Source organism: Zootoca vivipara, chromosome 1, assembly GCF_965207765.1.
Source record: "Zootoca vivipara chromosome 1, rZooViv2.hap1.1, whole genome shotgun sequence".
In the NCBI taxonomy this organism is placed as follows: Eukaryota; Metazoa; Chordata; class Lepidosauria; order Squamata; family Lacertidae; genus Zootoca; species Zootoca vivipara.
In genome coordinates, this window is record NC_142582.1 from 28,143,007 (window position 1) to 28,168,814 (window position 25,808).

At 42.9% G+C, this 25,808-nt stretch overlaps 1 protein-coding gene across 3 annotated transcripts in view; it reads left to right on the top strand.

The window, feature by feature from the left end:
- The window catches only part of FAP (fibroblast activation protein alpha), a 50,039-nt gene that overhangs the window by 14,875 nt on the left and 9,356 nt on the right, over positions 1 to 25,808 (top strand). For all 3 annotated transcript variants that reach the window (XM_088661076.1, XM_035132591.3, XM_035132580.3), the window contains 13 exons: positions 1,069 to 1,223; positions 3,285 to 3,388; positions 4,571 to 4,706; positions 9,124 to 9,168; positions 9,865 to 9,969; positions 10,072 to 10,142; positions 11,459 to 11,512; positions 11,697 to 11,818; positions 15,673 to 15,720; positions 18,210 to 18,308; positions 19,501 to 19,570; positions 21,141 to 21,335; positions 25,229 to 25,283. In XM_088661076.1, the coding sequence (XP_088517202.1) occupies positions 1,069 to 1,223; positions 3,285 to 3,388; positions 4,571 to 4,706; positions 9,124 to 9,168; positions 9,865 to 9,969; positions 10,072 to 10,142; positions 11,459 to 11,512; positions 11,697 to 11,818; positions 15,673 to 15,720; positions 18,210 to 18,308; positions 19,501 to 19,570; positions 21,141 to 21,335; positions 25,229 to 25,283 (1,259 nt within the window). The remainder of the gene's footprint in view (positions 1 to 1,068; positions 1,224 to 3,284; positions 3,389 to 4,570; positions 4,707 to 9,123; positions 9,169 to 9,864; positions 9,970 to 10,071; positions 10,143 to 11,458; positions 11,513 to 11,696; positions 11,819 to 15,672; positions 15,721 to 18,209; positions 18,309 to 19,500; positions 19,571 to 21,140; positions 21,336 to 25,228; positions 25,284 to 25,808) is intronic.

Consider the following 25,808-nt stretch of genomic DNA (forward strand, 5'->3'; position numbering starts at 1 on the left):
ACCTGGATGTTGGCAGTGGAAGAGATAAACCATGGTTGTGCGGGGTCAATAGTCCGTGGAACTGTGTGAACGCCACACTACTATTGTGTTTATCTGTAATATTGGGACACAATTTCTTCTAATTTGGCTTCTAAAACACTCCACTAGTAAAAGAGACTCTGGGTTGTGGGCTAATAAGGCCCACCAAGCCTCCTCATTTGGTTCTCTTGGCCATTTCAGCCAGTATTACCTCACATTCAGTCAAATTTACTCACGTTCTTTATCTCAAGAGTATTTAACATCTATGAATATTTTACATTCTTTGAATGGGTATCCATGTTGCTCTTATATGTACATCATGAATTAGAAACAAAAGGCTCCTGCTCACGTTGCTTGCCAATGGTATCAATCTCCTGACTTCATGCAAATCCAATAGGGACTGCATGATGACAGCCTTGCATTTCTATGTATATAGGAAGAAAAAATATATAATCCATGCTATTAACTAACATTCTTACACATTTAGCTCTGCAATGTTCTTGGACATAGTTACATTTATTTAGGTGAATAACTAGGGCCTCCCAAACAGGGAACCCTCATAACATAAATCCATCACTGCCAATAAGGCTGGAATAATGCTATGCTTTGTTGCACTAGACTAGCTTAGCAACAGATATGCCCTATCCCAGGCATCCCCAAACTTCGGCCCTCCAGATGTTTTGGACTACAATTCCCATCTTCCCTGACCACTGGTCCTGCTAGCTAGGGATCATGGGAGTTGTACGCCAAAACATCTGGAGGGCCGCAGTTTGGGGATGCCTGCCCTGCCCTATCCTCTCCCCTTCCCTTTTAAACTAGCCATGGTATTTATCCAGAAAAAATGAGGACAAATCTGTACAGCAGAAACAACGTCTCACGTGTCATTCAAGTTGAGGGCTTACCACTGGGACAGAGCTGCCTTGCTTGTTTGATGCATGGCAGCTTATCAGATAAATGGGTTCTATGTACACTGGTGTCCTTACAAAATAATGGTAGCTCATGATCCTCTTTTGTAGTAGAATAACATATATTTAACATGATTTCTCTTAGAGGAAATGCTTGCTGTAAAATATGCACTGTGGTGGTCTCCAAATGCAAAGAATGTGGCATACCTACAGTTTAATGATTCTGGAATACCAGTTATTGAATATTCATACTATGGTGAAGATCAATATCCTAGAAAAATAAAGATACCATATCCAAAGGTATGTTTGGGGTTTTGTTGTTTACTTGGCTTGGCTCTGTTGAATGAGATCTGATCAAATTTTAGTGTAGAGATGCTTGGATTTCTAAGATTTAACTGCTGGATTTAAATGCCTATTAGTATTAAACTAACTATTGGGTTAAGCATTGTATATTTTGATGATGACATAATAAAGGGCCCGGTCTATCGTTTCACCTTTACCGTTGGACATACAGTGGTGCCTCGCAAGATGAATTTAATTCGTTCCGCGAGTCAATTCGTTTTGCGAAAAAATCATCTGCGAATCGCAGTTTCCCATAGAAATGCATTGAAATTTCTTTTTTTGCCCATAGGAACGCATTAATTAAATTTCGCAAGATGAATTTTTCTCAAAAACGAATTCGTCTTGCGAGTCACCATTAGATCGCAAGATGCATTCGTCTTGCGAAAAATTCGTCTTGCAGGGCATTCGTCTTCTGAGGTACCACTGTACTCAGCCCTTGTCAGGTGTCAGGGAATCCGATCCCCACACAGTGGGCTGCCAGGAACAGATAGACAAGGAAAATCTTACCAATGTCTTTTATTCAATATTCACAGAGAGAGGTTTAGAAACGCTGCCTCTTTGAGTAATGGCATTGTTCTGAGTAATCTCCACACACCCCACCCAATTGTCAACAGCACCACCCACCTTATGATAGCCTCTTAGGGTGATTTTTCTCTGAGCCCTTTGCTCTCCTACTTTCAATGCTCGCTGGGTTCTGGGAGAAGGAAGGTCTGGAAAGCTTTCTAGTGATAACATGTTCAGCCAGCTGCTCTAGCTCTGCCTCCCCTGCCTCCTCCTCTCTCATTATTTTCCAGCTCTACCTCTAAGCTGTGACCTCCTGCAAATCACTGTTGTCAATCTATACTGTCTTCCTCTTCTCTGGAAGGTTCAGGCTGGGTAGGCAGGCTCCACCATTCCTCCTCTGCCCAGTCCCTGACTTCCCTCCTGTTAGCATAACTCTCCATGTCCAGGATGGCTGCTGACAGAAAAGGATAGAGACTGGCAGTAAAAGGTTCTTATGCATGCAGGGAGAGGAGGGGAAGAGGCAGCTAAAGACTGGATCCTTCCCTTCAGTATTTTGAAAGGGAAGTGTTTGGGTGAGTCAAAGTTGAGCCAGCTAGCCTGGAGAGCTACTGTAAGAACTTCACCACAGCTGTGGGTTGCTTTCAGGGAGAAGCCTATTGTGTGGGCAGTTCATTTGTGGATCGCAGTTGTGTTGTGCGTGAGGGCACAAATGCAACTCGTGACTGTGTAAAGCAGGCATAGGCAACCTTGGCTCTCCAGATGTTTTAGAACTACAACTCCCATGATCCCTAGCTAACAGGGCCAGTGGTAAGGGATCATGGGAGTTGTAGTTCCAAAACATCTGGAGAGCCAAGATTGCCTATGCCTGGTGTAAAGTGTGATTTATGGCATGCCTGGGATATTGTTATTTTTTTTTAAAAAAAACTGATTTATTGTATTGTATCTTTGTATTTACGTTCCCTGTGGTCTTAATGTATTTTCTTTTGTATTAATACAAATCTTGGCCAAATAGCAGTATAGAAGTAACACACATGATGAGGATGAAATATTATAATAATCTATGTATTAATTTGTGCAGTGCCTACTGCAAACTTTCTTTCCGTAAAGCAATAGGGCTCACATGTATGCCAGGTTTTCTCAAACTTGGGTTCTCATATGTTGTTGGACTACAACTCCCATCATCCCTAATTAGTAGGACCAGCAGTCAGGGGGGATGGGAGTTGTAGTCCAAGTCCACTTACCCCCTTTTGGGGTGGGGTGGCATTGCAGGATGGCCAGCGCTCCCCCCCCCCATGGTGCAGAGCTGGGGCGCCAGGGGCTGCTCTTGCCGGAGTGTGAGCTTTGGTTCATACTCCCAGCTTGAAATCCGGCACTGCGCCAGCCTGCCAAATTGGTCAATGGCAGGCTGGCACAGAGGGCAGAGCTCCTTGGGAGCAGCTGGCCTGGGGGAGAAATCAGGCTTCCCTCAATTCCCTGGAGATTATTTTGAACCTGATTATATGTTTTCCTTTGAAGGCTGGGGCTAAAAACCCTACCGTCCGAGTGTTTGTTGTGGATGCTACTTATCCTGAAGCTTTAGGTCCTAAGGAAATACCTGCTCCAGCAGCGATAGCATCAAGGTACTGATATTTTCTTCTTCGTTTTTCTTTTCTTTTAGCAATAGAATATTTATTTTAAATAATTTGACCCTGGGCTCCCCACCACCACTGCCCCTTGCAGATCTGTTCTATGGAACTAGCGTAGATGCTAGCTTTTCATTTTCCACTGCCATCGAAAAACTGTGGGTGATATCCTACCAAGTCAAAGACCCACCAGAATTGATGAACTTATGTTCCCTTTCCCCTTTGATTTTAATGGGTCTACTCTGAGGAAGACAAATGTTGGACATTACTCCGACAGGCGTAGGGAACATGGGCATAGCCAGGGGGAACAGGAGGGGCAGCTGTCGCTCTCACCATCAAGTCAATAAATAAAAATACTTAACTAAAAGTAGAAATTGTAGAAAGATTTAGGCAGATTTTTCTGAGCGCTTGGAGTCAAAAGGAAGCAATGTAAAACAACTGTGGTTGATATAATAATAATATAATATTTTTTTATTTATACCCCGCCCATCTGGCTGGGTTTCCCCAGCCACTCTGGGCGGCTTCCAAAAGAAGTATTAAAATACAATAATTTATTAAACATTAAAAGCTTCTCTGAACAGGGCTGCCTTCAGGTGTCCTCTAAAAGTCTGGTAGTTGTTTTTCTCTTTGACATCTGGCGGGAGGGCATTCCACAGGGCGGGCGCCACTACCGAGAAGGCCCTCTGCCTGGTTCCCTGTAACTTGGCTTCTCGCAGCGAGGTTGAGACATTTCATTCCAAATCTGCTAGACAGAACCAGACAGAAGATGATGACAGGTGGATGTCCTGCCCCCCCCCTCGTCACATAAATCCTGGCCATGCCCAGGGTGGGGAACCTTGGGCCAGGAGCTTGCATGTGGCCCTCCAAACCTCTGTCTAGCCCTTGGGCCTTTCCTTAGACCATACACTCCTCTCAGCCACATCCCCTCTCCCCACACCACACCCTTCAACTGCCCTACTTAATAGCCTCCTTAAGTGTTTTGGCCTCGCTAGAATGTGTTCCTGAACACTGAGAATGCTTCTCCTTAGTCTGGCTGGAGGATCTGTAACCTGGTTGCCCAGGTCGGAATGGAGTCCTTGGTTTGAAAGAGGTCTGGCTTGTCACAGGTGTACTATTAAACACGCCATGCCGACCCCTCTCATAGTAAACAGCCCCTTCCTCTCCCCTCTTCTTTTCCAGCGATCACTATGTCACTTGGATTACTTGGGTGAGAGACAACCGAATCTGCGTGCAGTGGCTGAAAAGGATCCAGAACTTTTCCGTGTCAGCCATCTGCGACTACAACGACCGCTCCAGGTCCTGGGACTGCCCACAGGTACCGTTTCCCACCAAGCTAGTATTTTGATAGAAAAGATGCAGAAGTAGCTTGTGTTACCCACTGGTGAGCATTCACGGTCTCTGTATTACTTTTGTGCAAACGTGTGTGCGGGGGAGGGCAGCCAGCCTTTATTGGGTCCTAAGCCCCACCCACCTGGTCTGGCTGGATTGGCCAGGATTCAAATCAACAGGTGGTGGGAAAGCCTGCCCATCTCCAGCGGCTGGCCTGGGAATTCCCCAATGGCTGACTGCCTAGCCCCAGCATTGCTCCTGAGGGGAAGGAGCTGGGCCTCAACAGCTACCCACTGGGTAAGCAGCCAAATGTATTCCTTTTGTGCAAAAGTGGGGGGAAAGGGAAGAGTTTTCCAAATGCTGGGTTGGACCCCATGCTCCCGTGATTGGGGCTCTGCTCACAGACTCATCCACTAATTGCTAGGGTCAATTTTCAGCAATTTCCCCTGAAGCCCAAGGAATGGCGGTAGCTCACTGACATGTTCCAGGTTCAATCCCTGGCATCACAAGGGAAGAGTAGGAAAACTTAGTGCCTGAAACCCAGGAGAGCCACTGCCAGTCTGAGCTAGATGAACTCTCGGTTTGACTCAGGCCTCATCCGTACTGTGGTTTCATGTGGGTAGGAAGCTTCTGGGACCTCCGTTAATTCTTCGTTGTCCATATTACGTTCTCCAAATCATAGCGTTCCCACACTTTCCCCTCCCTCAATCCAGATTTTATTCTGTAAGGAATACCCTAAAAAGGAGTACAGTGGTACCTCGAGTTACAAACGCTTCAGGTTACAAACTCCGCTAACACAGAAATAGTACCTCAGGTTAAGAACTTTGCTTCAGGAACAGAAATTGTGCTCTGGCGGCGCGGCGGCAGCAGGAGGCCCCATTAGCTAAAGTGGTGCTTCAGGTTAAGAACAGTTTCAGGTTAAGAACGGACCTCCAGAACAGATTAAGTTCTTAACCAGAGGTACCACTATATCTACCGCTGACCTGCAGGCAGGGCTGTTTTCAGCCAGAATGCCACGATTGACATGATAAGAGAACACGGGAGGCCTTCATAGTGAGTTCTGGCACCTCTTTTTCTGGAGAAATAGCACTGCCTAAGGGCTGTGGCCCTGCCCTTATATTCTTAACCCACTAATGGGGTTACTGCACTTGAATTCTCTTTGCCTTACTCATACCATCATTGGCAGTGGCCCTGCCGATCTACATGGAACACAGAGTCAGGTTTCAAGTTGCCAAATTATACTCACTGGACTTGGAACCAGCATTGTGGCAACGTCGGGTCCAAACTCCAGGATAATTGCACTCCTCAGCATGTCCTTGCCTGATGAGAGTCACTGCTGAAACCTCCGCCACGTTCTGTTTATCAAGTGCTTTTTACCATATCAATCTGTGCACCAATGGTTAGTTAACAGGAGTGCGAGCAGATGGGAGAACTCCATTAAGCAGTGTTTGCTCAAAAGATCTCTAGGGGACTATATTTCCATCTCTTACTTTGTTTTCCGATTAAACCGGAAGTAATAATGCGTAAGAAATGTGGACTACTTCATATACTGGAAGATAATAAAAATGCAGTGGGAAAGCAGTGCTGCAAACTCAGAGCTGTGCACTGAACTTTATGTTTATGTTCAGCAAATATGTCCCGATGAATAAAAATTAAACACAGGCAAGAATTTGTGCGGTCAGCCAGAAATGCCCACCAAACTCAACTTTTCGGATGTAAAATAGATGTTAAATTGGGATCGCTTATAGAAATTAAATGGGATGCGGGTGGCGCTGTGGGTTAAACCACTGAGCCCTAAGGGCTTCCCGATCAGAAGGTTCGAATTCCCGCGACGAGGTGAGCTCCCATTGCTTGGTCCCTGCCAACCTAGCAGTTCGAAAGCATGTCAAAGTGCAAGTAGATAAATAGGTGGGAAGCTGGCCACATGACCCGGAAAAACTGTCTGCGGACAAACGTCGGCTCCCTCGGCCAGTAAAGTGAGATGAGCCCCGCAACCCCAGAGTCGTCCGCAACTGGACCTAATGATCAGGGGTCCCTTTACCTTTACCTTATAGAAATTAAAACATGGACATGGTTCTCTCCCACCCCACCACCCACCACCCACACTTGAATTAAACTGTGGCTATGCCTAATTGTATACAGGGCCAGAGGCACCTAGTTAATGGAAGGTGTTGTACAGGAAAATGCATCAGAGGAAGAAGCAATATGTTAATCTGCTTGCCCCATTATGCTTTCCAATCATGTAAACAATGGTTTCAACTATCTTGCTAATATGCTTGGGAGAAACCTCTGGAAACAGGTTGTACTCCTTTGCCAAGAAACACTGTTTGTTATGTGTTTGTTTGTGTGTGTTGTTTTAACATAGTTTGTATGAAGGAGGTGAAAAACTTTCTTCCTTTCTGGATTCATATTTGCAGTATCTCTACACACCACACTATCTATCAGGGACTGGGCAGAGGAGGGGAAGGAATGGTGGATACTGCCTCTTCAGCCTGAACCTTCCAGAGAAGAAGGAGACAGTATAGATTTACAGCAGGGGTTTTCAGAAGGTCCCATCTCAGAGGCTTCAGAGGGTAGAAGCTGGGAAATATTGAGAGAGGAGCAGGAAGAAGAAGAAGCACCAGGGGACTCCATGTCTTTAGAAAGCATTCCAGACTCCCCCTCCCAGGACCCGGCGGGCTTTGAAAGTAGGAGAACAGAAAGCTCAGAGGAGGAAAGCACAGATCAGCCAACAGGGATGGCGGCTAATAGGAGAGACGGAGGGGGTGGGACTTTACTCGGAGAAACGCCATTAGAGGCACCTTTTCTAAGCCTCTCTCTGTGAATATTGAATAAAAGACTTGGTAAGAACTCTCCTTGTTTATCTAATTCTTGGCTGCCTACCGTGGCAGATTCCCTGAAGCCTGACACTATCTGTCCAATGAATTTGATGTGCCATTGGGCCTCTGGTGGCTCCCATGTCAGAATCCCTCTTATCTACCTCAAATTTATTTCTGTTTGTGCACAAGAAAGAATAGGTAGGCTCACACTGCCAGAAAAGGACAACGACACAAGTGTGGTGGTATCCTTCCAATGAGTGCTGTCGATCACCACCATTATGTAATTGCCCACAATTGGCTCAGTGTTGCAAAGCATTGTGGGCAATTATAATTCTGGCCACCCAAAACTCATCAGGGCATTGTTAAAGGGGCTCCAGAGCAATGGTGGATCCTTGGCAACTCCTTGAGAGTGGCACCTGCTGGCACGGGCACCCCCTTTGACTGTATTTTTTTTATTTCTCTCACATAATGTAAATGCAAACAAACAGCCCTAGCCAGTGGACCTAATACTGGGAGGTTCCTTCCCCTCTTAATAAAATTATTGACAGAATTGGGTGTTCAGGATAGTACAATAGTTGACAGAGAAGTCATAACTCTGCTGCTGAGCTGCAACATGGTGGATTTTTAAAAAATGGGAAATAATTCCTTCAGAGAGCAAATTTACTGAAAACATTCCACAGGGATACAGACTGTGGAAAAAATGTTTCACCAACAGCATTTAAATAAATCTAAGAGAAAATAAACATCTTATGTATATGTATAAATGAGTTGTATGCAACACTCAGCCGTAGCCTGCTAATACTTCATTTTCATTTTGCAATTAGAGTGCTAAACATCTGAGCCATACATTAATTTTGGCAGGTCACTGAGCACTTTGAAGTGATTCATAAGCCAATGTTTAAACACACTAAAAGACTTTTAGAATATCAGCATGTAATTGTATTGATCTGTAATAGCACGCCATCAGGTTTTGTACATAACATTCCAATCAAACAGTTGAACGAAGCTGGAAGAAACAATCAGAGAACTATGGAGATGTTTTGGAAGTGCCTTTGAAAAGGAACAATACCTATTGCTTAGCAGGGGCAAGTTGATGTTGGTGTTGTGTCTAAAAAAGAAGTTCCGCAAGACTAAAGCAGAACTAGGGATGTCAGGGAATTCAGACGGGAACAGAAACTGCCAATGTTCCCTTATTCATCTCATGTTCAACGAATTGTTGTTCCTTTTGGTCTGCAAATGATACATAATTGATTGCTTTTCTTTCCCAATCTGCATTGTGTTTCCTTTTGCTCTGAAATGAAATGCAACCTTTGCTTTGAAAAGAATGGTGTGGAGTAATGTATTTTATTGTGTAAAATGCCACCACATTTGGACAGACCAATAATGCAGGGGTGGTTTTTTTCTGGAAGCCAGTAAAAAAGATGTCTCCATTTCTCCACTGCATGGAGACTATTAACACCAAGGAAAACGTCTAAGCCAGTGCTTGTTTTTCAGGGTCCAGACTGAAAATTGTACTCCTTTAAATGAAGTTATTTCACTTATGCCACACATCCTCACACAGTTGCCTCTGTTCTTATTTTGCAGAAGCAGCAACATATAGAAGAAAGTCACACAGGATGGGCTGGTGGAGTACGATTTTTATTATCTTTACACTTCTGATTTTGTTGAAATATTGTAACAGTACAATCCTAGCAATGTCTATTTTGAAGAACATCCCATTGAATTCAATGGATCTTCCTCCCAGTTAAGTAGGGTTAGGATTGTAGCCTTGTTTCCTGACTGATCTGCGCAAAGGCTTTTGCTTTTCACAGTTATTAATCCATGCACTTGACACAAATTTCATTCCAACTCAAAAAACTGTTTTTGTTTACTTGTAACAAGCACAGATGGTCTTTTAAATGGAAATGAAACATCTTGGGGAGGGGAGGAAAGTAGTAGTAGAAGAATGGAGGGTGTATTTGCATATTTCAGCTATATGAAAATATAAATTCTCAGCATAATAATGGAACAATTCTCATGTTCACATATGTGGTTTCTCATTTGTATTTACTTCTTCTTACCATAAAGCACTTCTAAAGGGACCAAGTGAATTTTCCCATTGATCATATTAGATTATACTTTTTGTCATTGGCATAACAAGAATAAAGAATAAACTACACCCTAAAACAATGTGCTCACACATTTTGCTTTTAAGTAAAAATAACCTAATATGAACAAGGACCACTTACTCCATGCAGTTTTACCTGACTGAAAAGGTATTCGATTCTTTGTCATCTACAGTTGATTTTATTTTGTTTGTTTGTTTCTTTTTCTTTTTTGCCTCAGTTCTTTGTTTCAGCACCTTCTTTCACTTCAGATGGCATTTCTTACTACAAAATATTTAGTGACAAGGATGGTTACAAACATATTCATTACGTCAAAGACTCAGTGGTATGTCAAGCAATTTAAATTTAAAATTTCACATACTTTGCAGTACAGTTGCCATAAATAAGACACCTGACTTTACATGTGTTCCCCCCCCCTTTTTTTTAGGAAAAAGCTGTCCCAATCACTAGTGGGAAGTGGGAGGCCATATACATTTACAGAGTCACAGATGACGCCATGTAAGCATTCTTCCAAGAACAGAGTGTTGGTTATGTCACCTGTCAATGAAAATTTGCGTTCAATGCAAGAATGATTTTCTCCCTCAGACAAATAGCAGAACCACATGTTGAGAGGTCGGGCATCTGCAAGGGCTTTTCCAGATGACAAGACAAAATGGATTCCCCATTACGGTTACAGTCATACCTCACGTTACGTCCGCTGCGGGTTACGTCTTTTCAGGATATGGACGCGCCGAATCCGGAAGTTCTGGAATGGGTTCGGCGCGTGCGCATGCGCAGAAACGCTAAATAGCGCTTTGTGCATGCGCAGAAGCGCCAAATTGCGGTCTTTTCATGTTGTGAACGGGCCTCCAGAACAGATCCCATTAACAACCAGAGTTACCACTGTATTGTCTGGAAAGCTCTTGATGTTGCGTTGGGATGTATAGATGGTATCTTATGCCAGTGAAACTGGCGAAGATATATCATAAAAAGGATAATAAGTGTTGGAAATGCAAAGAATCGGAAGGGACCTTTTACCATATGTGGTGGACTTGTCCCCGAGGAAAGAGCTTCTGGGATAAGATTTATAATGAGTTGAAGTGTTTAAAAACACGTTTGCTAAGAAACCAGAAGCTTTTTTACTCGGAATTACAAGGAAAGAATTGCCAAAGAAAGATGTTACTTTTTTTCTGTATGCCACAGCAGCAGCTAGAATTGTATTAGCAAGGACTTGGAAATCTGAAGCTCTACCGACGGTGGACGACTGGGAGATAGCCACATTTTATATGTTGCCTAAATAGTATTGATGTTTAAAAGTCAGAGCACCTGACTTTAAAAATCAAATATCCTCTTTGTCTAGTCTAACTCTCGGAATAATTTCATGTGTCAGTTATGTAACACAGACCTGTAACATAACATTCCTGCCTCTAAACAATCTTAACTATACTTTAAAAAAAAAGATGACTGCAATACTTGAAGTGTAGCACAATTATCCCAAAAAAGTTTTAATATGTGTATATGGACATATTAGCCTTGATCCAGGTATTTTGCTATCAGTATGCAATAGTACAGCAAATCTTTAGGAAAACACCTTAAGGGGAAGAACCCCTTATAACAGCCTACTGAGGACTGAGCGTGCTCAGTGGTCACGGAATGCTGACTTGCTGTTGGGAAAGGGGGAATGGCTAGCTTGCTGGAACCCTGACCAGGAGCGCTGCACGCTGCAACATTTTGTTGTAGGCTCTACTTGTTGAATGTCTAATGGCAACAAACACTTCACGATCTCCTTGCTCTATTAAAGCATGCTTTATTTAACAACATACATTGCCTTTCAGATTCTATTCAAGCAACGAATTTGAAGGCTATCCAGGAAGAAGAAATATTTACAAGTAAGTTATCAAACATTTTGCACTGTTGTTCATTTGGTTTCTGAGGCGTACCCAGTAAGTTATTTCTGAACAGCATGCATGTTGCACCGCATGCAGCAATAAAGTGTTAGTTTCCATGCCTGCTTGTGCGTTCTAGGTTGAGGCTGAAGTTTTGCTTTTGTTTTTAAATTCCGCTGTTTTGCAGGATTAACAGAAGAGATCCTGGGACAAGACAGTGCATTACTTGTTATTTAAGAAAAGAAAGGTGCCAGTACTATGCAGCAAGCTTCAGTTCCAATGCCAACTATTATGCTTTGCTCTGTTACGGTATGTGAAATGGGTGGGCCTATTAAATCCTCATTGTTCTCTCAGGAACTGGCCAGGTATTTCTGCTTCAAAGCACCTTATTAATAAATGGAACATTACAGGTGCCGTTTTATGTACACTTACCTGGATAAAAGCCCCAGGGAGCAAAGGGACAGAGTGAATTTGCACAGGGCTTCATAATTAATTACATTTATAGCAAACTTTTCCTCAAGTTGGCACACATGGTTCTCAAACAAGCCCCATTTTTTTTATCTTCACAACAACAGTCATGTGAGGTTTACCAGGTTGAAAGACTGTAATTGGCCCAAGATCACCCAGTGAGCTTTATGGTCAAGTGGGAATTTGAACCTGCCCCCCCCCAAGTGCAATCTTACGCACATCTACCCAGAAGTAAGTCCTGGTTGAATTCAATAGGGCTTACTCTCAGGCGAGTTCGGACTGCAGCCTTTGTCTAGCACAACCATGCCGGCTCTCCATGCTTTAAAGAGAAGACTTTGAACTAGGGTATTCCAAGCTTTGAACTAGGATATTCTATGCTCTCCCCCTTTAGATCCCAGTTGTGCCATGAAATCCTTATGTAGGATTGTCTCAATCCCCACCCCCACCCCCTTTTGTAATTTTGAAGATAATATTACTGGCCTACTTTACAAGGTTGTTGTAATGATTGCAGTTGAATCCTTAAAAGCACTATATAAATGGTTGCGGTGTTGATGGGAAGTTGTAACACTGAAATCAATTCTGCATTTTCAAACTTAAAGCACAGTTGGGAATGAGATTGCTTACTAACTTCTTTCGCACATTCTGAATGTCACTAACTGATCCACAAAGTTGGTGCTAGATTCCTAAGCATTACACAACCCAATTCTAGGCAAGTTTATTTGGCTGTAGGTCCCATCAAGTTCAGTGGGACTTAATCACCCAAATAAGTGAAGCAGGCCCTGCCATTAGGCAAAGGGAGACACTCAGGCAACATATACTAGACAGCAGGGACCAGCAATAAACCACTGTTTGTATGTACCTTCTAAGCCAGGCATAGGCAAACGTGGCCCTCCAGATGTTTTGAGACTACAATTCCCATCACCCCTGACCACTGGTCCTGTTAGCTAGGGATGATGGGAGTTGTAGTCCCAAAACATCTGGAGGGCCGAGTTTGCCTATGCCTGTTCTAAGCGATCCTGTATCCTTTAGATATGATGGAGGATGCTTCCACATCACCAGCCCCGCGAGAAAGTGTGGGGCAGGGGCAGTAGACTGAGGTCTGCCAACCAACGCTGCAACTTTGTTGGCACAAGGGACTTCTGAGTATGCAACAGAACCTTCCCATCCTCTTCTGTCCCCTTAAGCAGCTCCCCACAGGGCATGACCTCCAGATTGGCTCCAGAGTGTTGAGGAACCTTCCAGAGCAGATTCTGGGGTGGGGGGGTGCAGGGAGGACAGAGAGAAGTCCCATTGCTGCACCAGTGAACCCTTGCTGGTGCAGCAATGGATACACGTCTAAGAACTGGTTGAATGCCCCACTTCCCCTGAAATTCTACAGAACCTGAGATATGAGGCAACATGTCCTTGTCTTCTCCTTCTTTGTGAGAAGCTAGCCTGCTCTCACCTTTCAGAGTTTCTGTATGCTTCTTGTGATTGGGGGGTGGGCAGCTTATAATAACAGCATTCTATACATTTGTTCATAAATGGTTCTGTTAACAGCCTAAATTACTAGTAGGAAAATTTAAGATCATGCATATAAGGGCTAGAACAATCTAATTCATTACATGGTTGTTTAAACTGCAAAAGCTTGAAGGTTTGACCTCCAAGGCACTGTAATTCACTTTCGATCCTCCTAACCAGAGGAGGCAGAAACAAATTGCCAACACGAAAGAAGGCTGTAGCCTTCCATTATTTTAATGAGTAGCTCTTGGCATGTCGAGTTTTAAGTTGTTATGAGCCATGTGACGTTTTATTTGACGGAGTCGGCAAAGGGGGAAAGATCCGTCCAGAGGGTTTCTGTGTTAATTTCTGAAATAAGCTCAACCAGGTTTGCTCTCCTGGAACCGTATCTAAAAGCATCACAAAGTCTAACCAAAATGACTCATTTGGTGTTTAATGAAGCGTAGAGATCAAGCGTTAAGTAGTAGATCTGGATGTGTACAGATTGATGGATGAGTACAGAACGCATGAAACTGCTCACAAGGCAGAAATATCGCCATGACGGTAGCCATGGGATCATGCTAAGGAGAAAATAGCTACTCCGATCAGTGTTTTATGATCTGGACCGGATGCTCAAGCGTGCAAATAATAGAGTTCCCCCCCCCTTCTAAGCAAAGAACCAAACATAATAAAATGATAACGCCTTTCAGTCATCCTTGCCTAGGATGTTATCACACAGGAAATGTGCTCACCTTGAGAAATGAGTTCCGACAACTTCTCCGGATCCTTTTGTGCATGGGTAATTTGGGGCACAGCTTATGTAACTATTAGCTGGGCATCACTTCATCTGTGAGAGCAAAGAGATTCTCTGAAATATGTAAAGGTTAACATTTCTTTGTTTCCTCAGCAGCGCTTCTGGCACAGGTGCCGTTGATGCCGACATGACATCAAACATAGTTACTCAGCCACTCTTGCTGTGCGCTGCGCTATCGTTTAATACCAATATCAAACGTGGCATTTACAGGGTTAAAGTCAGAGGCAGGCTCCTGGTTTGGAGGTGCCTAAGATGTAAAGGTGCAACGAAATAAGAGGGGGGAGAAGCAGGGAAAAAAGGATTGTTAACAAATATGTCTGCAGGACGCCTTTGTGTGAGAAAGCAAGTGAGGAAATGGTCGTCTCAGGGCCCAGTAGAGTTGTATGATGTCAGCACTGTGAACTTGGCATTGGAGCTGCAGGGAGATGAGGAAGGAGAATGTAACTCTTCCCCTCCCCACATAGTCCTGTCAAAAAATCTTCCCTTTCCAAAGCTGCAATCATCAGGAGGGATGTCAATGGAGGTTGTGGTCCTAATGTAAATTGAAGCTCTGTGTGTGTGTGTGTGTGTGTGTGTGTGTGTGTGTGTGTGTGATTTTTGTCAGGACCACGTGGGGTTAAATCCTCCCCCCCATCACTTTCCTGCAGCTGCTCTTTATATATTCACACACACATATAGCAGCTGCAGGGAAGTCCAAAGACCACAGGGAGATAGAGAGATAGATAGATAGAGTGGTACCTCGCAAGACGAATGCCCTGCAAGATGAATTTTTTGCAAGACGAATGCGTTTTGCGATCTGATGGTGATCTGATGGTGACTCGCAAGACGAATTCATTTTGCGAAAAAAATCGTCTTGTGAATCACGGTTTCCCATAGGAATGCATTGAAATTTAATTAATGCGTTCCTATGGGCAAAAAAAAAGAAATTTCAATGCTTTCCTATGGGAAACCGCGATTCGCAAGATGAATTTTTCACAAAACGAATTGACTCATGGAACGAATTAAATTCGTCTTGCGAGGCACCACTGTTTCAAAATTTCGAAAGGGTTCCTGAAGATTGCAGGACCCTCCAGAATGCATGCAATATAGCTGGATGTGGCAGGAAGGAAGAATTGATTAATGTTGCAGTGTGTGTGTGTGTGTGTGTGTGTGTGTGTGTGTGTGTGTGTGTGTAAATATAAGTGCTTTCTGCCACCCTAACACCCAAAGCTCCTTTGTATACTGGTATTACATGTTAATACTGTCTGTGATGAACAAAAGAGGAACATGTTACATGCAAGTATCTAGCCAACAAAATTCTTGCTATTTTCAGAAGTAATAATTCTGGGGTGTTTCCCCCCCCCCCCAACAGTTCTTGTTTCTTTCAATGTCAATTCTCTTTTTCTTCCAATCACCATCGCAGGTCCAGGCATTCCCATTTCTACTATTTACGAGAGCAGACATGACAGAGGTATCTTTCACTATGCATATTTGTGTGTCCTGTTGATTGGTTTAAATTCAGATCCACAGCGTACAATTAAAGCACATTTAAAGCAAAGAAGCAAGGGAACTGTCGTTTATGCATCACAGAGAAACAAGCCCTAGCCCCCTGTAACAAACAACAGTTCCCAGGATTCTTTAGGGGCAGCCTAAACGTGCTTTTAAACATACTGAAATCCTATGCACTCTTACCCATGACTAAGTCCCCTATTACAGTCAAATGAAACCTACATTGAGGGCCATGTGCACAGGAAAACTCTATAAATTTAAAGATGAAGACATTTTGAGTTTGATCTCAAAGCACTTTTAGTACATTCATGGGAAGAAAATTTGATTAGATACAGTACGTGTGCTCTGCCTGTTTTATATACCTGCCGTGAAAATCTCTGGAACGGGTAATTCTATTGCTTAACTTTATGCACAGAATGTGAAACAAATTTAACCTAGCTTAAAAGTGCCTAATGTGAAACTATAAATAATAAACCTAAAGAAGAATTCTCTGAGAAGGGAAAATACCCTAGTTATAAACTTAAATAGGGATTTTCTAAAATGAAATGAAATTAAATAAACCTGAAATAAATAAACCCGGCAGTGAAATGGGACCCCTCTAGCCGGCAACCTGTCAGGTTTATTTATTTATTTATTTATTTATTTCAGGTTTGTTTAATTTCATTTCATTTTAGAAAATCCCTATTGAAGTTTATAACTAGGGTATTTTCCCTTCTCAGAGAATTCTTATTTAGGTTTATCATTTATAGTTTCACTTTAGGCACTTTTAAGTTAGGTTAAGTTTGTTTCACTTTCTGTGCATAAAATTAAGCATTAGAATTACCCGTTCCAGAGATTTTCACGGCTTCTACTCTCTCTCTCTCTCTCTCTCTCTTTTTTGCAACCGTTGTCCCCGTGACTGTCTTTTTTTGCTCTGTTTTATATACCTGGCTTTTGTTAAGAATATTTTTTTTAAAAAAAAAACACTCATGAAACGAACGTTCTGCCCACCTGCATTCTTTTCCCTTCGTTGTTCATTCTGCTTCAAGTGTTACAGTAATTAACATTATAACATGCAATCAGCACGTGTAGAAACATTTCTTCTGGGCAGAATGAGCATGTGCGTTGATGGGGGGCCTGGCATCGCAGGTGCAGACCTTCGCCTATTCATTTCAGTAGCTTGCATCAGTTCAATTCAGTTCAGATGTTGAAACAGACCTGTGTAGGGTGGGGTGGATCCTGACCCCTTCTCCCCTCCATATTTGCTCTACCCAGAACTGATGGCCCATGGTGGAGAAAGGCCAGGGTTTCATACACAGCCAGATATATAAGCAGCCAGTCGTGAATTTTCCAGATACTTTCTACCGGCCATCCGCTTTATTATGATCCTTCATCTTGTGCATGTTATCTTTCTCCCTCTTTGAGGATCAGGCTTGTTAAAATACAGGCGGGTGGCCTATTTGCCTGCCTTTAAACTTATAGCAGTCTAAGCATTGCCCTGCCTGCAAAACTAAGTCAGTTGTTAAGTTTTCTGGTATTTCCTGTTCATGGTTACGCTGGAAATATTCTGGTATTTCATGACCAGGAAGTGGTTTCCCTAAGTGCTGGGTAAGGGGGAGAGTGTTGCTGTCAATGTAATCTAGCGGTAACTGTTTTGCTATGTGCTACCACTGTCTGGTGTTATCTTAGGTCATACATCTGTAGCATAGGGCAATCTATACAGATCCTTTTTTGGGGGGGGGGAAGTGAGCTCCTTTAACTAATCAATTGATGGAACACATTAAACACTTCAGGTACTTAATCCTATTACTTCATTACTTAATAGATTTTTGAAAGTTTTCTTTCAAAGACTACCACTCCTGTCTCTTCTACATATTACATCTCTTTCCTGCTCAAACCCCAGAGAGCAAGCATAGGCAAACTCGGCCCTCCAGATGTTTTTGGGACTACAACTCCCATCATCCCTGACCCCTGGTCTCGTTAGCTAGGGATGATGGGAGTTGTAGTCCCAAAACATCTGGAGTTTGCTTATGCCTGCCAGAGAGGGTTTAAAAACACTCTGTCAAGCACCACAACCCAGCGATACATCCTAACTCAGCAATAGATGTTATCATAGCTCCAAGGAGGTTTAGTCCCAGCAAATATTTTCTCCTCCATAGAAGAGAACACTCTGTTACTGTTAAAACCACACAGCTGCTTGCTATTTGCATACAGGATATTCACTTATACACATGACTCTAGCAGATTTGACATGTATTCTCTATTTGTGTCCTGTCACGTAATAATTAGATTGCAACCATACTCGGTTGTTCTTGTACCGCTTCTAAAATTATTTTAGCTTTCTTTTTTGAGGATATGTCTGTGAAATGTCATAGGACAAACTTGGAAGGAGATTCAGAAATCAGTAATGATGATAACAAGAATGCTAACCAATGGCAAATGTATTGTGAATCTAAATTTTCATCTATGTAGAAATTCAAGTTTTGGAAGACAACAGGGATTTGGAATCTTCTCTGCAAAAGATCAGCATGCCTACCACAGATTTTGACAAACTTGAAGTGGATGGTATAAGTAAGTACAATAGACTATGTATCCTCCCCTATTGATTTTACATTATGAGTGACAAGAGAAGAGCAGCGGATATGATAGCTATTTAAAGGCTTCATGTTTGGTAACTGTAGTCCTTTCCAGACTGCCAAGGATTCAAGGATCCAGTCACCTACCAGAAATGCAAGTTGGCACAATTGAAGTGGATTAAAGCGTTCTGTCACCCTGACTCAACAAACCCACTTTCCCCCCCTTTTTTAAAGAGACTTCTTGCAATTGGGAAAGTGATGGGAAATTGCACTGAAAAGTGTGGTATGCAGGAAGATGTATAACCACAGCACAAGCAAAACAGGATGAATGCTCTTTGTCATATACTTTCCCTGCAAAGAAATCAGAACGAATGTTTAGTAATAAGTAGACATAGGGCTTGTACACACATCTGCTTGTGCCCTGACTAGAAAGCATGGGTTCAACCATTTTCTCCTTTGCCCTGCTCCTTCCCAAGAGAAAAGCCACTCTTTAGAGAGAGATTGGAACAAATGGCAATCCGGGGAAAGCCCAAATTGCTGTTTGTTCCGACTGAACCTTAAAGAGTGCTTTTCTCTACAGGAAAGAGGAAGTGCGGAGAAGCCCATAGTCTAACCCCCACATAAGCTTTGTGCAGGCAAATCAGGGTGAATGACACGTAAGCAGGTCATCTGAAGAAGCCCCATAACTGCACAGAAACATGGCAGTTTGTCACCTTGAGCAGTGCAGGATGCCTACCGTGACTGGAATGCTGTGCACAGTCCTTATTGCCCCACCCCCAGAATGATATTGTAGGAAACGGTAACCAAAACTATCAAGAGGCTGGAGTGACTCCCCTGTGAAGAAAGGCTACAACAACTGGGCCTTTTTAATTTGGAAAACCAGCAACTGTGGCAGGAAGTGGGCATGGTAGAGGTGTGCAAAATGATGCCTATTGTGGAGAAAGTGGACACAGAGACGTCTTTTCTCCCTCATAGTACTAGAACATGAGGGAAAGGTCACTCTATGAAACTTAATGCACCAGTGATTCAGGAGAGACCCCCCACCCCACCCCAAACTACTTCATCACAAAATGCACAATTTGTTTGCAGTATTCGCTGTCACGAGATGCGGTGATGGATCCCCACCATTCACAATTTGTAATTCTCTCTCTCTCTCTCTCTCTCTCTCTCTCTCTCTCTCCCCTCAGCCTTGTGGTACAAAATGGTGCTCCCCCCACGGTTTGATAAATCCAAGAAGTATCCCCTTCTCATACAAGTGTATGTAAAATTGTGTTTATCCTTGCTTGCTTCTTTTCTTTAACATAACTTTGCTTCATTTGTTGTTAAATTATTGTTAAATACGCTCATGCCTAATGACTGTAGTGTAAGGTAAAGGTAAAGGTACCCCTGACTGTTAGGTCCAGTCGTGGACGACTCTGGGGTTGCGGCGCTCATCTCGCTTTACCGGCCGAGGGAGCCGGTGTACAGCTTCCAGGTCATGTGGCCAGCATGACAAAGCCGCTTCTGGCGAACCAGAGCAGTACAGGGAAACGCTGTTTGCCTTCCCGCCAGAGTGGTACCAGCTTGACTAAGCCACTTCTGGCAAACCAGAGCAGTGCATGGAAACACTGTTTACCTTCCCACCGGAGTGGTACCTATTTATCTACTTGCACTTTGACATGCTTTTGAACTGCCTGTCGTGGGGATTTGAACTGCCAACCTTCCGGTCGGCAAGCTCTAGGCTCTGTGGTTTAGACCACAGCGCCACCCGCGTACGGAGCACTAAATATTGCAGTTTTCTGGTATACAAAAATAGTTACAAGACCATTCTCATCCAATAATAATTTGCTGTGGAGTAAACTAATGGGAAACAATATGACTGCTGCAGGTAACAGGATTGTGATGCAATCATGTCATAAAATACAGGTAGACTATAATGTAGGTTTTATTATTTAAAGCAGTGTTTCCCAACGGAAACGCCGTTTACCTTCCTGCCAGAGCGGTACCTATTTATCTACTTGCACTTTGACGTGCTTTGGAACTGTTAGGTTGGCAGGAGCAGGGACCGAGCAACGGGAGCTCACCCCATTGCAGGGATTTGAACCACCAACCTTCTGATCAGCAAGCCCTAGGCTCTGTGGTTTAACCCACAGCACCACCCGAGTCCCAACTGTAGAGTAGTAACTACTAAAATAGTAGTTATAAGATGAGGCCTGGTGAACCTCAGGTCTGAGGGCCACTTTTATCTGGTCCTTGGGACTCTTCTTCCCAAGCTACATCTCTGTCCAAGGCTATGCCTCACCAGCCTTGCTCTGGATCTACCTCAAGTGCTTTTGCCTGGTTGGAAGGTGTTCCTAAGTGTTATAATGCCACTTGTCTGCCTGGATAGAGAATGTGAGTGTGGGAATCTCAGTTGTTTTCCATCCCTTGACTGCAGCCTCCTGTACACTCACTCCCCCCATGCCTCAATCATCTGCTATACATCCCCCAGCAGATTCCTACAAGGGAATGTGACCATTGGCCAAGCTGACTGGGGCTGAAGGGAGCTGGAGTAATCTGGAGCGTCCCAGGTCCCCCGGCCCTGTGTTAGGCAATGCAACGTGACAAAACACCTTATGTAGTAACAATATATTATGTACCACAACATAGAAACAAAAAGGAAGGCAACATGCCCAAGCCCTCTCAGGTGTGAACCTGAGTGATTCCATTTTGCCTAGGCTCTGTATTTGTTAAAGATTTTTTATTTTTTGCCACCATTTCCTTTTCCCTTTCCTTTTTCCTTTAATAAAAAGGGAGTGTTTTGTAGTCCATAGCGCTGAATTTGAGATTCTGTGAATTTTCGCTGCAGGTATGGAGGACCTTGCAGTCAAAGCGTGAAACACACGTTTGGGGTTAGCTGGACGACCTACCTTGCGAGCAAAGAAGAGATTGTGGTGGCTTTCGTGGATGGAAGGGGGACGGCCTTCCAAGGTGATGAAATGTTATACGCGGTCTATCGGAAACTTGGGGTTTATGAAGTTGACGATCAGATCTCAGCTGTAAGGTAAGGGAAGCAGTGCAGTTCTGCAAACCTACATTGCAAGCCTCTAAGAGAAAGGACTATGTGGCTTCTGTATTGTGCTGATATAGCTCGCGTTGCTAGACAAATGTGGCATCTTAAATATTAGCTGCATACAGTCCAGCATCCTGTTCTTGCAATGGCCAGCTAGATTCCCATGGGAAGCCTACAAGCAGAATCTGAGAGTAACAATATTCTCCCCACCTGCGCTTCCTAGCAACTGATGTTCACTGGTGTACAACAGTGGAGGTAGAGCATAGGAGCTGAAAGTAGTAGATTCTCCATGAATAAGTAGCTCTATTCTCTATGAATTTGTCTGAATTTTCTCATGCTAGTTCAAATTTCGTTCTCTTCTGGGAATGTTACAAAGAACACCTCAAATTTAGATATACTAACAAACATCTGGGAGTGCTTTTCATGCATGAGATACTTGGTCACTTTGGGGGGGGGCGTTATCACTGAGCAAATACTGTAACCCCATTTTGGCAAAATGGGCATTACTTAATGAAAGAGGCTGCTTCTGCATCCAGCTTTCCCACTGAAGTGGTGCCTAGAAGCAGCTGTGACTGTGGTCATTCCTGGATTGGGAGAGCTTGACCAAAGTAGTTCAGGCATTGGTGACTTCAATAATGATTTCCTGCAATGCACTGTACAGTATGTGGGGCTTCTGTTATACTTGACCTGGAAACAGTACATAGCTGCCAAGTTATCCCTTTTTTACAGGGATTTTCCCTTATGCTGAATAGGCTTCCTCGCGAGAAAAGCGAAAACTTGGCAGCTATGACAGTAGTTAGGGCAGAATGCTACAGCACGGTTGCTGAGAGGAGTGAGACCCTATTAGCATATAACAGCTCAACTCACAGATTTTCACTGCTTGCCAATTTGTTACTGGGCCAAGTTCAAGGTTTTACCATTGGTATATAAAGCCCTTAATGGTTTGGGACACGTTTCCTTGCAATATTCCCTTACGTCATATGCATCCATTCAACCACTTCAGTCTGCAGAAGTGGCCCTGCTACAGGGTGCCACGTATTGCTAATTCTGCAGTTGAAACAAATCAGTCTTTTGCACCTTATTTTATTGGCGAACCTCTTTGAATTTTTTATTTTATTTTTTACAATCCGTTGGTAAAAGGGCTTTGCAAATGATGTAGGGTTGCTTCTGAATAGCAGAGTCAGAAATAGAACCCATGAACTCTGGTATCCAACACCTCTGATCTATATACCTGATAACATGCCTATCTAAACAGGTTTTACAGTATCTCTTATGTCCTCTTTCTGCTTATTGACTCTTCCATTTCCTCTTCGTATCAAGAATCATGTTGCTTTAACCTAACTTTAAAAAAACAACCAGCAACGAAGATTGACACAGATGAGACATTACACTATTTTGAACCCCCTAGCCATCACATACTTGCTTTTCTATTGCACAACGCAAGAACGCCTTGTTTTATAGTAACTATAAAACTTATGAATTGGCTTTAATTGCTCTAAAGTGTTCAGATACAACAGAGGATGTGGTGGGTGCCCGTCCTCCTAGGTTAAGGTAAAACCAAGCTGCTCTTCTGTTCGTTCGTTCGTTCGTTCATTTAATTTGGGAAATTTATAGACAACTAAACATTAGCAGATATCGTAATGGTGTGCAACAATAAGAATACAAGAGAGACTGGAAACATCCCCCCCCAAAAAAGAAAAATCTGAGGCTGCCCACATCTGAGAAGAGTGTGTGTGTGTGTAAATGGCTCAACTTGCTGCAAAATAAAAGGAAAATGTGTCTGAAAACACGCATTCAATTGACTCTGGTTGTTGTGTGCATTCAGTGTGCTTTGTACTAGAATGGTTGCAGCTTTTCAGCTCCAAATCTGCAATCAACAGGTAACTGCAAAGGCCAAGAACTCCGCTGGAGAATGCTGTGGCGAGAGAAATTTGCCGGGTCTCTCCACCCGGTCTGAATTGCCCACTTGCTATGTCTGGGCTCCTCCTCAGGGAGGTTGATGAGGTTCCTGGTGTGAAAATGGCCTTGTTTGTTTTTCTTTGAAATTTGGCTTCCTCAAGTTTTTTTTATTTTGTAATAATAATTAAAACAGCAAGCCGCAGACTGGGGAATAGCAAACAGTTGCTTGACCTACTTGTTTCTGCCGTTCTGTCATTTCCTCCTCTTCTTTAACCACTTGCCTTCTCATAGCTTGTCTTTAGCTATTTTTCTGACATTTTTCATGGAAGTGGCTGCTGCTTTAAGAGAACGTGTCAAATCAGCCCCCTTTGGCACCTTCCCGCAACTCCATTTAGATATAGCACCCTGCACCCTGGTTTTAGTACTGCAATCCATGGTCATGTTGGTTCTCTTCAAGCTCAAAAACTACAGACGAAATCACTAGGACCCACAAGCAATAGCAAATGCTATTGATGAAAATATCAACGCAATATGTTGCAATGTTGATACATAAAAGCACATGGTGGATAAGCTCGTATTGTAGCCAGAAATAGACTGACAATACAGAATTACCCTCTGAGGCAGAATCTGGAATGAATGTATTGTAGAGTTGTCGACTACTTCTCTGGATTGTGTATTGTTTTTGTTGCTTTGTCAAAACCAACTTAGAAATGAAGACATTCTTGTGGTTGGCATCTGAAGAAAAACCCCTTAGATTATCTAATCCCAAGTAATTTAGCTGGCAAAACTCTCCAAAATATTGTTTATGCGTTCTCCAGAAGCTGTAATGTAAAATACAGTAATTTGCTTTAAGTTGCCGGTTATCTTCCCCGTCTGAGCTCTCTCTAAGTACCTTTCAGCCGGCATTTATGTTCCTCATTCTTTTAGCTAGACAATCTTTGCACAATCTTTCTCCTTGTTCATTACTGAGCTACTCAGAGGAAAAGTTTTAGTCCTGTGCAAATCAGCCGTGTAGGTTTGCTGGGAGAGACTAAGTTGCCTAAAGCCACTCATAATAGATGGGTCAGGTTTTCAACTTGGGATTCTCCTTACGGTAGCTACTGTCCTGCACTGGAAAATACCAGGGAAAAGGGTTTTGAGCATGTCCTAAGATGGGGGGAATATTTGGGGTCTGTCTATTACAAGGGTGGGCAACATGAAGTCTTTGTCTTAATTTCGTATGTTTGGCTAGCAGATGAAAACAGAGGTGGCAGAAAGAGAGGAAAGTGAGTGGCAGAAAGAGAGGACTTTTCATGAAGACTTTAAAAAACAATAAAATAATCACAAACTCATGTTGAAATATCAAGCTATTTAGAGCTTTATAGGTCATAACTATTGATTTGAATTGTTGGTACTGTATAAGGCTTTATTGATATCGAATCAGGCTTTGGATATGCTTTGATAATTTGCTACCATTCATCAGAGTACCTTGCTCTTCATGAAAACTGAGTCAGTATTTGAAGTTGAGTACACCAAGTATTTTGCAGCATAGGATTCTTGCAAGCATATGCACAAGAGGGAGTAGATCAGTTCTAAGATAACCAGGGTTCCTCATCACATCCAAACATAGCGAGCCACAGTTTGATCCTGGCTTGTATGAATTCAAGATGCAATGGGGGAATTCTGGTTAGTTTAAATTAAAACCAGAAGCTTTCGATCTCCTCCTGTCGCACAGCAGAAGAAGACAGGGAAGAGTACTGAGCCTCCCCATAATGCACTAAACTATTGTTTCATGTTACTATCCAAAGTGTCCCATTGTGTTCAGCGCTACTAGTTTCAAACCCCAGTTTAAATCACAGAGCGTTTGAATTCATTAGAGCAATAACCATAATTTTCTGCTACATAACAACAACAAATCTTAATGGAACCCCAAAATATTCAAAAACAAAAGCTATTTTATCACCCTTGTTTTTTGAACTAACGAAACACTTTTTTCTTTTGAACAGAAAGTTTATAGACATGGGATTTATTGACGAAAAAAGGATAGCCATATGGGGATGGGTATGTATACTTTTTTATAATAAAAACCTTGTTTAACCTTGTTCTGTTTACAGCTCCTATTTGTAAATGCCTTGGTGAAGTGCATGGAGGTTTCTTATGCACGGTCCCCGCTTTTTCATTCTTCTCCATGGGACATCTAAACTGTTGCATGTCTGCAATATATACTAGATTTAATCACCACCTCAGCTGCATCAACACTGTCCTTCTTCTGGGCTTGATTCTTTATGAGATAATGCTGAACCATAGTTTAGCATTATGAGATTGAGCATAGATGAGATTTGAGATCACATGCTTTCCCTTCCTCCTCTGGCGTGTCTGACAGCTTTGAAATCTTTTTGCTTCCATTTTAGACAGGCACCCCCAAACTTCGGCCCACCAGATGTTTCGGACTACAATTCCCATCTCCCCCAACCACTGGTCCTGTTAGCTAGGGATCATGGGAGTTGTAGGCCAAAACATCTGGAGGGCCGCAGTTTGGGGATGCCTGATTTTGACATCATGATGGCCAAACCTGGGCAAACTGTA